At 44.2% G+C, this 12,377-nt stretch overlaps 1 protein-coding gene across 1 annotated transcript in view; it reads left to right on the forward strand.

The window, feature by feature from the left end:
* Ccdc191 (coiled-coil domain containing 191) overlaps positions 1–12,377 on the forward strand; it is a 66,314-nt gene that overhangs the window by 52,519 nt on the left and 1,418 nt on the right. Inside the window, exons 14-16 of the mRNA XM_032900218.1 lie at positions 7,168–7,311; positions 9,491–9,643; positions 10,259–10,404. Of these exons, the coding sequence (XP_032756109.1) occupies positions 7,168–7,311; positions 9,491–9,643; positions 10,259–10,404 (443 nt within the window). The remainder of the gene's footprint in view (positions 1–7,167; positions 7,312–9,490; positions 9,644–10,258; positions 10,405–12,377) is intronic.

Raw genomic sequence — 12,377 nt, forward strand, 5'->3', positions numbered from 1 at the left:
ACACTTATTAACTTCATTGTTTAAATGGAGGTTTTGACTGGCTTAGAGGCTCTTTGAGACTGGCTCCTGGTTCCCTTGGCTGTGCCCCTGTATTTACTGAACACCTTGCTTTCTGGAGTTTTTCATCTCATAGTCTCACTGCCAAGCCCTATAATCAGACACTTTTTTAAAGATTCCTTCATTCTACATGGTATCTGGAAAAGGAAGTCTAGGCAATGAGTGTTAAGTCACTACTGGGATAGTCCTGATTCTAGAACATTGGTAGACAGAGATAGATAATACACATATATCATGCCATGTACACACATCTGATTATTACCACGCCCTCATATACAATTAAAGTGAACTCACACTGATGTCTCCAGCTCTGTTCTTGGACCAGAGAGTTTATTTCGTATCCACATCCCATCCTGTTTGCTTGTGGATGTTCCTGCAGTTTGAACTTTAGCTCCATCAATTCAGTGTATATGACTTGTTAATAATGAGTTCAAGGCTAGTTTGGGCTTTGTCTCAAAATCTGTTTCAGAACTTTTAGTTCACCTGGGCACTCTTAAGCTGTTAGCTGTGATATTCCTGTGGTTCATCATATGTAGTCACTGTTGAGCATTCCTTAATTATGCAATTCACTGAGAATTTTTATTATGAAAGGATATTGAATTTGTTTCATGTTTTAATCTATTGAGATAATCATAGAATTACTATTATTATCCTAAAGTGGTGTATTGCATTTACTGATGTGTATAGATTGAACTTAGCCTTGTGTAGAGACTGTCCTTACATTCCTGGAGCAGTTTCACCTGGCTGTGGTATATGATATTTTTAATGTAATCTTGAACTTGTCTTGCTACTGTTTTGTTGAGGATTTAGAAAGTGATATTCCTCAGGAATGTGGGCCTATGTTTTCTGTTCTTGTGTCATCTTTGTGTCGCGTTGGTGTCAGACGAAGGCTGCCTTTTGGAAGAAAGTTGGTCGTGGCATTTACCAGCACAGAGAGCACACCAGAGGTATCCAATCTGGAGCCTGTCGCTTACCAAAGTTCCTGGTATTTTTCTGCTCCTAACATTAAAATGACACTGACATAATTGAATTAAGGTATGCTGTCTCCTATTGGTTGTCCTTGTCCTCCATGTCTCTCTCTTCCTGTCTTCTCTGATTTTAGTAAGCATCTGATCTCATTTGCTTTCCTTTTAAGAACACTTTTAGTGATTTCTGGTGCCTAATAATCTCCATCCATCTTCAAATCGTAGGATCTCCATGTCACTGAGAGCTTTGCATCCTCACATCCCACTTCCTCCTCCCATTTTCTCTTGTCATGTGTGCCCTACTTTGCTTGTATTATGCTATAAATACTAGGTGTCCTGCTGAAGTTACTGACTTTCACAGCTGCTGCTGTAGTAGTAATAATAGGGGTGTTGGATTTTGCCTTCATTTCTAGTGTTCCTTGTACAGATCTAATTCTTAATCTATGTCATATATTATTCTTCCAGAAGAACTTGAACCATGCTGCTCCTGCTGGCAGATTCCCTCAGCTTATAACCTGCTTTATTCCTCTCAGACAGCCTCAGTCCCACATGCCCTTACAGGACCTTTTCTTTGGTACAGGTCCATGAGGAGGGAGAGAGTAGAAAGCTCTGGAATATTTTACAAGGACACTTATCCTCTCAGGTTAGGCACTTGTCGCTTCTTCCATAGATCTATTTACTAACAGAGTCAGGGTTTCAGCATAAGGACCTTAGTCCGTAACAGTTGGAGAGTTTCTTCCCTTTCCCTTCTTAAAGAAGACTATGTCTCATGTTAACTCTCTTAAATATACAGTTTATCTAGATATGGTTGGTCTGTTCCATTGTTTGCCTTTCTTAATAGTTTTAAGCTTCTTGAATATACAGCTTTGTGTCTTATCACAACATTTAAACATGTTTTCCTCACTGTTCAGGTATTTTAGCTGACGCTTCTTTTCACTCTCCTTCACAGTTCCTGGTCATGCCAGTGTTGACTGTCAGATGTGCCAGCTTTGGCTCTCTTGCTCCTCTGCAGTCTCTAGGACTTCAAGTCGCCTGCTTCTTTCTTCAGCTCTTTCACCTACTAATACGTGCGCTGAAGACCTTCCTGTCTGTTCCCATGGTTTTAATGTCTAGCACTTTCCTTTTGAGCTTTGTTTTTCGTGTGTACTGCAGTCACCTGATACTCAATGATGTCCATCTTTTCTCCACTTTTCCTTCAACTCTCTAATATAGTCATACATTATCTAAAATTCTAATAGCTTCGGCATTTTTGTCATGTTTGTCTTATTCTGATGATTATTTTATCTTTTTAGCCTTTATTCTTATCTTTTGACTTATCAATTGTGTGTTATTGTTGAAAGCCAGTCATTTGCTTAGAGCAATAGAAATTTAACCATGTAGGGTTTTAGTGTGGAGATTTGTGTTAATCTAGGCAGGAATCAGGCTTTGTTTGATGTTTATTGTTGCTATGGTTACAATCATTGGCTTTTATTGTTGCTATGGACACTAGAGACTTCACTTTTTCAGTGCTCTGGGCTTTGGGTCTTCACCTTGTGCTGCTCCCCAGAGTCCATGTCCTTTACATTCCCTCCTGTTCCATAACGCAGTGTTTATAAGCAGGTGCTACGGTTGGTGTGAGGGGAAACGTCCTCTACTCTGATTAAATTTCAGTCTTGGGTGTGCCCAGCTCTGCCTCTGGAGTTTCTGTTCCTGCTATGCAGTTGAAGTATTGCTGCACCTCACTTCCCCCCTTTCTCTGTGACTACAGCAGTTGGTTGGTGGGGAGAGATCACATCTGGCAGACTTCTCAAAGTTCCCTTGCTATGCAGTGTGGGCCCCCTCTATTCCCAGGTGGTACAGCAGAGAAACTTCATTCTTGGGAGGAAGAATGCTGGGGCAGTTAGGGCCGTTGTTCCTCTCCCCTTGACAGACAATTCAGGAAACTTGCTCTTAGTCTCCCTGTCATCTTTGTGAAAGCATAGTGGGGTTCCTAGAAGAGAAACCTACAGAAGAGTGGAACCACCTTCATGAGCCTGACCTCCTCACATGATGCACTGGTACCCGCAAGCACACACACCAAGCACTTCACCACATCCTCCCTTAGCAGCTCAGTGTCTGTGCTCTGCTGTCTCAGGTCAGCTGATCTCCTGTGCCTCCCTGACAGTGCCTGTCTTTCCAGTTTGGAAGATGATTACATGTCTCAGACATTCACAAAAAGGCATTCGTTCTGATCTCTGGTCTGGCTCGTTTCTTGTTAGAAGCAAAATGCTTGAACAAACCAAAAATGATTTTAAAACACTTACTGGCCAGGAGAACGGTTTCTCTTACTATACCAATCACAAACCTTTCCTTTTTAAAAATGCCAGCCCACAGGAAAAGACAAAAAGCCTTTGCACGCAGACCAGTTTCCATTTGGCCTGTAACCTTCTAACTTCGAGAGCAGTGCATTTGCTGCCTGGCAATGATTGAGCCTTCCTTGAGAGTGATTGCAGCTCTAAATGTACCTGTCAGTTGTCTCCTTCTCCTCCTGTGCAAACATGCTGTGCACAGCGTGCTTGCCCACTCTGCTTGTCACGTGGTCTTCATGCTGTTGAGGCACGCATCACATTCTGCACGAGCAGTTCCTGCCTTCCCTGTAGACTTCATATTGCGAACCCAGACACAACCTCCAAGGCCATGGTGACATTATTCCTATGGACAACAAAAACTCAATGGCAATCCACAATCGGTGCCTGCTAGGACTTTCTCTGTCAGTTTCACGTGGCTGGATGTCTTTGAGGGAAATCTGGTTTAACTTCTAGTTGGCAGGTTTTCGCTCACTGAGTTTATCAGCAGACTATTTAGTAGAGGTACCATATTTTCTAGGAAGATGAATAAAACCACTATTGTTAAAACAGATTATCTCAGGGACAATGGCATGTATTTATCTGAATACAAAATATAAACCCAGTCATGCTTGAGAAGGACATGTGTCTTGCTTTGGTTTCCTATTGCATGGGAAGGACATGTGTCTTGCTTTGGTTTCCTATTGCATGGGAAGGACATGTGTCTTGCTTTGATTTTCTATTGCTGCGATGAACAGTATGACCAAAAGCAGCTGGAGAGGAGGTTATTTGGCTGTGTGTCACAGACTTTTATTAGGGAAGTCAAGGCAAGAACTAAAGCAGAGACAAGGGAGGCCTGCTGTCTACAGGCTTGCTCCTCATGGCTCACTCCCCCTGCTTTTTTATAGAACCCAGGACTACCTGCCCTGGGGTGGCACTGCCCACAAGGAGCTGGGCCCTCCCTCCCACATCTAATCAAGACAATGCCCCACTGACTTGCCTACAGACAATCTGATGAAGGCTTCTTCCCAGATAACTATAGCTAGTGTCAAGTTGACAAAAGGCTGATCAAAACAACGTGAAATATAACGTTATAGGACAAAGGAAGTCCTCAGGGAAAGACCACGATAAAGCAGCCCTCCATATTCAGGAGAAAGTGTACAGGGTAAGGGGCTGGCTACAGATTCATGTAAGAGGACCATTGACAGGTCTCATTGACCTAAAAATAAAACCCTTCCCATGAAGTCCCATTTTTCCTCTGGATGTGTTTCCTACACCACTGCCCACGCTGCTGCTCTGTAGCATATACATATGCTTGGGGGAAGGTTGGGGGTTTTAGATGACCTGGACCCACTTTGTAGATCAGGCTGGCCTTGAACTTCCAGAGATCCGTCCGCCTCTACTTCCCATGTGCTAGGATTTAAGGTAGGCACCACTATACCCAGCTTATAAATATACTTTTAGCTACTGGGAAATTGAAATCTGTTATTGAAAAGGGTAATTTTTATCACAGAAAATGACATCTCTCTGTTTAGTAAACATATTAGCTTAGAGGGTAAACACCTGTGAAATATCTACTTATGTGCCTGTCTCTGCTCTGGGTGTTGGAACAGTGATGTAGACAGACAGCATCCCTATCTTGAGAATCCATCTATGTTAGTTTGGCAAAAAGAGTCATTCAACATCTAAAGTAGTCAGGGAGAATACTGTGGGAAGCAAGGTGTGAAAACCTTTCTGAACACTCAGTTCAAAGGTCGTTACAGGACACATATATACATGTCACATAGCCTGTTAAACACACACAGCTGTATAGAGAAAATTGTATATCAAGGCTGGAATATGGAATCTAGAAGTTCCAAATATGCCAATGTTTTTGGGGATCTGGAAATGACTAGAATCAACCCTGTGACCTGCAGGGTCACAGCCTAGGACGTGTGAATATTTTCTCAGAGGAGAGGATCTGGGAGAACCAGGAGAACTTATAGTGTGATGTGCCTGCACTCAGTTCTGAAGCAGACAGTGACTCTTTCATTTGGAAATGGGCGCCGCTCACGATCTCAACAAGGTGCCCTCTGTGGCGGCTCAGGAAAGGAGCCACTTTCCAGTGGGTTGAGACTGGGTGAGGAATAGAGGGACACAGGGTCCAAAGGATTAAAGACATTTTTTGCTTTTGGTTTTATTTGCTTTTATTTAATTGGCATTTATCATCATGTTCCTATTTTGACTTCCATGATCCAGCAGTAACAGAGAAATTAGTGTTAAAATAGAGTTGAGTGCCATATACTTCCCTTAACATACTTTTAAACCTTAATCTTTCTTTCGAGACATAGTGGCTGGTACAGATAAACATTAGATGAAATACTGGTTTTATATATCATTTGTAATAATGCAAAATATAATTAAATCAGAAGGGAAAGCCATATTTAATATCAGTTTTTAACCTGAAGGAACTATGTGCTCTTTGAAACCTCTGTGTAAATCCCCAGTGTAAATGCTTTTTCAAAACAGAGTCACACCATGTCAACACGTCAGCTGAGTGGCTACAGCTGCCACTCACTTCCTGTACAAGGAAGTGGGAAATAAGTCAATTGTGAATATGGGCAGGCAGGCTCTTTAGGGTGAGTGGATCCAGGGCTTCTCCTGCAGGCTGCTGCATGTGGAAAGAACCCGGTTCTGTCTCCACACTTTTTCTTTACCCTCCTTTTACTACTCAGGAAGAAATGCCTATCTACGGTTTTCCTGTCTGCCATCCCATTCAAGAACGCTCTCAAGTGTCTGAAGTAAAGATTATAAAGGTTATTTTGATATAAGTCCCTAAAGAATGTAGACATTTCATTTTCAGAAACTGTACAAAGATAGGTAATTGCATTGGAAGATGAGAACACTCTCCCTTTCCTGTTAGAAATAGTCTCACACCCACCCACCCCGTGTGTGTGTGTGTGTGTGTGTGTGTGTGTGTGTGTGTGCAGCTCTCAGAAGGCTGAGACACACAAAGTAACTTGCAGAATCAACCATTTCACCACTGCCCTTTTCATGACATGAAATTAGAGAATGCAAAAGGAACTTGAATATTGTTATATTTCTGCCCCATGGGTGACCACCACTGCGAAGGCAGTCTTCAGTCTGCTTTTAAAGCTGGGTCGTGCTGCACTCACTACATTTCAGTAGACTTTTCTCTCCCACTTTTATTACAGACTGCTTTTATTAAAAGACAGAACTAGATAATGGTGTCTGTAAGGTAGATTGTTAAGTTCCTATCATCTTTTCTTGGCCACACCACTCAGGAGTGCATGTCTTTCTTCTCTGAGAAGCACAAGGTGCCTTCTTTCTCAGGGAACCACCAGGGGCAGTTAATCTTGCTGCTCAGGACAGAAGACTGCTCTGTGGTGATAAATACCTTCAGCTTACCTGGACTTACTGTTCACTTAGGAAAGAAAAATAACTCAGTGGTAAGAATATTCTAGACTGTCAGTGGAGTTTCTTGTCATTTGACCATCAGTATTTATATCCAAGGCGCTGCATCATAACTCTAGTGCAGGCTCGCATTGCTGTTCTCTGCAATGGAAAGGCTTCCTGACCTCGCCCTTGACTGGGTTTCGACCTTTAGCAATGAGGGAAGCAGTAGTTCATCTCTGTAAGCAACACTGGATAAACCTAAGAATACACAGATCAGACTGATGTAAGGCTGGTGACCAACATCCCCTGGCCTCTTAGCACAGTTCCTTAAAAATATTCCAGAGTTGTATTATAATGATCAGCACACTATTTAGCTGTTAGATGCTAATTTTGTTCTTTTCTTTGGGTGTTTTAATTATGGAATTTTTGCTTCTTTTTCCCCCCAGAAAGAACTAGAGAAACAGAAGAGAATTCAAAGGAGTCAAGAGTTGGAAGCAGTAGCCAAAGGTCACTATGAAAAGACCTTGCTAAGGAAAAGAGGCCTGGAGCCCTGGAAGAGACTGAGAGTGCAAAGCAAGCAAAACACTGAGGTGATGTCACCATCATGGCGTCTGCCCCAGTTAGGAAGTAGACTTTCTCAGACAGCACAGATGCCCAGGCAGGCTTTAAGGGAACTTAGTGATTTGAAAGCCAGAACGATAACTGCCTTGAGTGTGTATATTTCCCTGGTTCAAGTAAGAGTCTAGATTGAATTATGTAAATACTTGTAATTTAACAGGTTTTGGAAACTAGAATAATTTTATTAGAGATCACCACTGTAGGAGGAATAGAGGTAACTCAATTTTATCCTGGTTTCTAACAGAGAGACAGTAATAAGCATGGCTTATCTCTGCTATGACAAGAGTCCATAGACAAACTCAGAATCTCAGTGCATTATAATGCAGTACTCATCTCTCAGGAGTCTGCAGGCCACTTGTGCTCCCCAGCCCAAGTTGCTGGTTCCAGAGCTGCTCGAGTTGTTCCTTCCACCAAACAATTAGCCAGCAGGTATAGCCAGCCAAACTACATAAGCCCTGTGTCAACCACTGCTGTCCGTCACCGTGCTCTGGAGTCCTGTCTCTCGGGTCCTGTGATCTCCATCAACCATACAGTGTCGAGTAGAACATAGTAAAGTTGATTGCAGAATAAAGTGAAGGACACCCCCAAGGGGTGTCAGTGCAATGAGACACACTATCCCACTTCACATTTTAAGACACGCATTCTATGCCTAAAGTGTCTAGACAAAGCAGCTTCTGCTGAGGGACATGGTCTGTCCAGTTGTGACACACGCAGTTGGATGACTCAGCTAAGAGAAGGCAGTGTGTGTCTGTCTTAGAAAGCCTTCGAGTAGACAGTGATCTTTGAGGCTTACAAGATAGCCATCAGGTCTGAGAGGAGGCTCATTGGTTCAGTACTCGATGTCCTTGCTGAGAAACAGAGTTCATTTCCTAGTACCTTTGAGTGGCTGTCAACTGGCTGTTTCTTCAGGCTCCAAGGAATCTAATACTTCTTCTGGCCTCTACAGGCACAAACATGCACTCACACATGGCAAGGTCACGTCTCTTCCCAGGGCTGAAGCCATATTCAGATGCGTTCTTTTGAGTGGTGATCAGCCCAAAGGCCAAGGCCTCGGTTTCACAGTGCTGCTCATTATGAGGTGAGGGTTCATGCCTAGTGTCCTCCAGGCTGATGATCTAACACCGCCCAGCACAGTATCTCACTGAGCAGAGCAGTCGGAAGGCCAGACTCAGGGTCACAGAGGGGAGGAGGCTCCATCTACTCCATTGGGTGGTACTGTGAAATCACACTGCAGAGTACATAATGGTATGACAGAGCGCAGCAGTCTGCTCTAGCACAGCGAACCTCGGAATCTAACACCAATGAGATGTCTCAAGTTCCCCTCACAAACGTATCCAGCACATGGAACATTCAAGTGAATGATCGAGAGGTTCAAACAGATGGAATGGTACTCTGCCTTTGCCTGCAGGTCTTCTGTGTCACAGAACCCCATGTGATTGCTGCTCTAGCCAGTAAATGTGACTAGCAGGAGATCTGGGGTGCAGCGTGTTCACAGTGAGGGGTGGTTAGAGACCTAGAGCAATGTGTTACTGTTCTAGAAAAGACTGCAATGAGAAGGTCTTTTCTCCTGTCTGGTGAAGGGACACAGCCTTCTCTTTCATACACAAAACCTGTATTTATTTTGGATGATACTCTCAGCCACTAAAATTGGTAAGACATTAAAATATTCATCATGTTATTTTTGTATCAATGGTTTTGTGGTTTATTGATGATGTCTAGATTTCAATCCTGGTGACAGTTCATTCTACAAACTAATTGAAAGTATTGGCATTTCCTCAGTTAGACAGTGGTTAAGAACATAATAAAGAGTGGTCTGTTATGGAACTGCTGTCCAAGTTCCAGCAGAGCGAACTGAGTGCTGCCAGTCACACAGTGGACCGGAAGGGAATGCTTGGAAGCTGCTTACCAGCCAGTCTGTGACCTCCAGGGAGTCAGCCCTGAGAGACCATGCATGCTGTGAGTCTAGGACCTTCACAGAACGAGGCTGGTAGCCTCGGTCTTTTAGATCATAGATGATAGGCAACTCAGGATTATTCGTGTCTAATGACTGTCTAGACCTGCTATGTTGTATCATTTCCCTAGCTATGTCTGTTTCCTTAAGTGACTTAAAATCTAAGGAACAAGTTCTACTTCTCATTAAAACTCTTCCAGGTAGCAGAAGAGCATCACTCTTTGACTTTACAGAGAAAGTGCCTGCTCAGCTGGCTCCAGTACAGCCAGGAAAGGCTGGCTACGACGACAGCCAAGGCTGACCAGTTTTACTCCCAGCTACTGTGTAGGAGAGTCATCCGGGGCTGGCTCCAGGTAAGGCCACGGGAAAGTCCTTTCCACACATCTCCTTGAGCCACGTGTAATGAGACATACCTATGGTCTCAGCACTGGGGAAGCTGAGGCCTTCTCTCGGGACATCAAAACTAAATAAATACACCTCCCTGCTCAACTCTCCGTTTAAAAAGACAGGCTGGATAGCCTGGATAATGTCACACCTACTTTGGTTTTTCAAGAACTTGGAGCCATGAATCCAGTTCATTCCTTTGAACTGTTGTCAACCTTGGGTAGTATAAAGTCTCTAGCACATGTCAGTGTGTGTGTGTGTGTGTGTGTGTGTGTGTGTGTGTGTGTGTGTGTGTGTGTGTGTTGGAATTAGTCCTTCAGTGTTTGTTTCTTAATACTCCTTGGTTTTCTGTGTCACAGTCCTTAGGTGACTTTAGCTCTGCTCCTGAATACCGTTACAGTGAGTCACAGAGGATATCATTGGCTCAGCTGCCTTGTTGGCCTCTCTCTCTCACTCAGCCCTTTGCATCCTTGACTATTTGGCTGTTTATGTCTCTGTTTCGGCATTTTCTCATTTGTTTTTAATTTACTCTACGTGTCTCCTGATATCACTTGCTCACTTCTCCTCGTGTCTTCACCCACTAGTACGTCAGTGATGTAGAGGAGGAAGTCAGGAAGCTCTGTGTCTACTTACTGCAGAGGAAGACTTTCAAGGCCTGGCTTAGCACTGTCAAAGAGCTGGAGATGGAGTCCCAGAAGAAGCTTAAGGTTGCTGCAGAACACGGTGACAGGTAAGGCATGGCGCTCTCACAGAACTGACTCCCCACTGCCTGCAACATCTTCTTCTGCTTGCACAGTAAAAAGATGGGGTGGAGGCCAGGAGAGCTGGACCCTCAGAGACAGGTGGGGACCCCAGCTCCCCGGATCTTCACGAGTGGCAGCAACACAGGAACTCACCTGTAAGACGAGGAAGCCTGGCTTGTCCCCCTCGTGTGAAATCCATGGACATACCTAAGCAAATGTGTTCTTAGTAGTCATGTGGTTTTCATTTCTTAAGTGTTTATCACATGCATGCCTGGTGCCCATGAGGGTCAAAAGGTGGCCTAGGATCCCATGGAACTGGAGTGAGGTGGTTCTGAACCACCATGTGAGTGCTAGAAACCAAACTCAGATTCTCTGCAACAGCAGCAAGTGCCCCTAACCCAGAGGCCCCTTCCCAGATGCAAGTCCCTCCTACAGGTAAACAGATCTTCTGGCTTGTACCCTGAACATCCTCCCTGCCCTCCTAAGCCTTCAGAACTACCACGTGGTTTTCCTTGTTTAATTCTGTGTATAGATGACCTATTATTAATGTTTAAAGTACAGTTAGGTCTTATTTGTTAAGAAATAATATAATCCACACAAGTATAAGCAAGTGTATACTTGTTCTGACTTTAGAACTTCCCTTAGCATCTGCACAGAAATGTTAAGAGAGTAGACAGGAACAACCCTCTTTGATGGCCAAGCATTGCTCCTGGGAAGCCATTATGTACTGGGCACATAAGTGACAGCTCTGGGCTGTGGGTCGCCCTCTCCTCCCTGCCTATTACTCACTTTTGGATTCTTTGTTTTCACTGTGTATGAGCATCTCTCGCACACCTTGTTATACCAGTATGGCCACTCCTAGCAAGAACTTATTCTTAATTTATAGGCACTGGGAGTCAGTGGTCTGGGGACAGACTAACAAGTTACTATAATAGAGACTAACTGTGCTGTGGTGATGATCTCCAGGGACTTGCCTCTGAATGCAATGCAGCTGCTTTAGAGGACGGCGAGGGCTCAGTACCTAATGACTCTGCATCCATAGCCTTTTGGACCCCTCAGCATAGGGCTGGTGACATCCTAGTGGGTAACGGTGCCTGACACCAAGCCTGATAACCCTAGTTCAGTGTGTGTCCTCTAGCCTCCACACTCACCCTGTGGCATGTGTATGCTCCTGTACATACACACAACATACACACACACTAATAAAATGTAATAAAAGACAGAATTAAAAATACCTTTAAAGTGAGTAAGAACAGATTTTGCCTTCTGGGCTGTGGTGAACAGTGAACAAGGAGACAGTAGTGTGAATGCACCACTCAGCCCACAGCACGACTGCTAGTTCTGAGTTTCATGCCACTGTGACTGTGCCTCAGCCTCCGTCTATGTGCCTCCGGTGTCTGTCCTTCTCAGCCCAAGGATTCATTTGGGGCTTTCAGAACCAAAGCATGACTTATGGTCACTGTAACAACCCTGGGTAATAGCATGGATTCATGTTCTGACAAAGGAGCAGCACACACCCCATGTACAAACACACCCAGGCAGCTCACTGGAGCTGTAAGTCACTGTGCTCCTGCATCCATCTCCCCACTCATTCTAAATCACTGTTGTCTATAAGCTAAAGGAAGCAATAGCAAGACAGTGCTCCTTTTAGGGTTTCAAGTGGGAAGTCGGTATAGGGACTGAGATCATCAAGGAAGTACATCTGTTCGGGGTACAACCTCTGCTGTGACAGTCTCTTCCCCACTTTGTTCCTGCTTCCTCTGTCCATGCCCCACTGGCCTCCTGTTCTGCCCCTCAGAGGCAGAGAGCTCACATCAGCTTAAGGGCAAACGCGGTCTCATCCTTCACATTGTAAGGTCTGCTGCATGTCACCCACTGACCAGCCTGTCTCAGTCTATCCGTTTCCTTGCTCTACTTAATTCCCTAGAGCTGGCAGACATTTCAGGAGGGTAGAATGGGA

The sequence above is a fragment of the Rattus rattus genome, chromosome 4 (assembly GCF_011064425.1).
Source record: "Rattus rattus isolate New Zealand chromosome 4, Rrattus_CSIRO_v1, whole genome shotgun sequence".
NCBI lineage: Eukaryota > Metazoa > Chordata > Mammalia > Rodentia > Muridae > Rattus > Rattus rattus.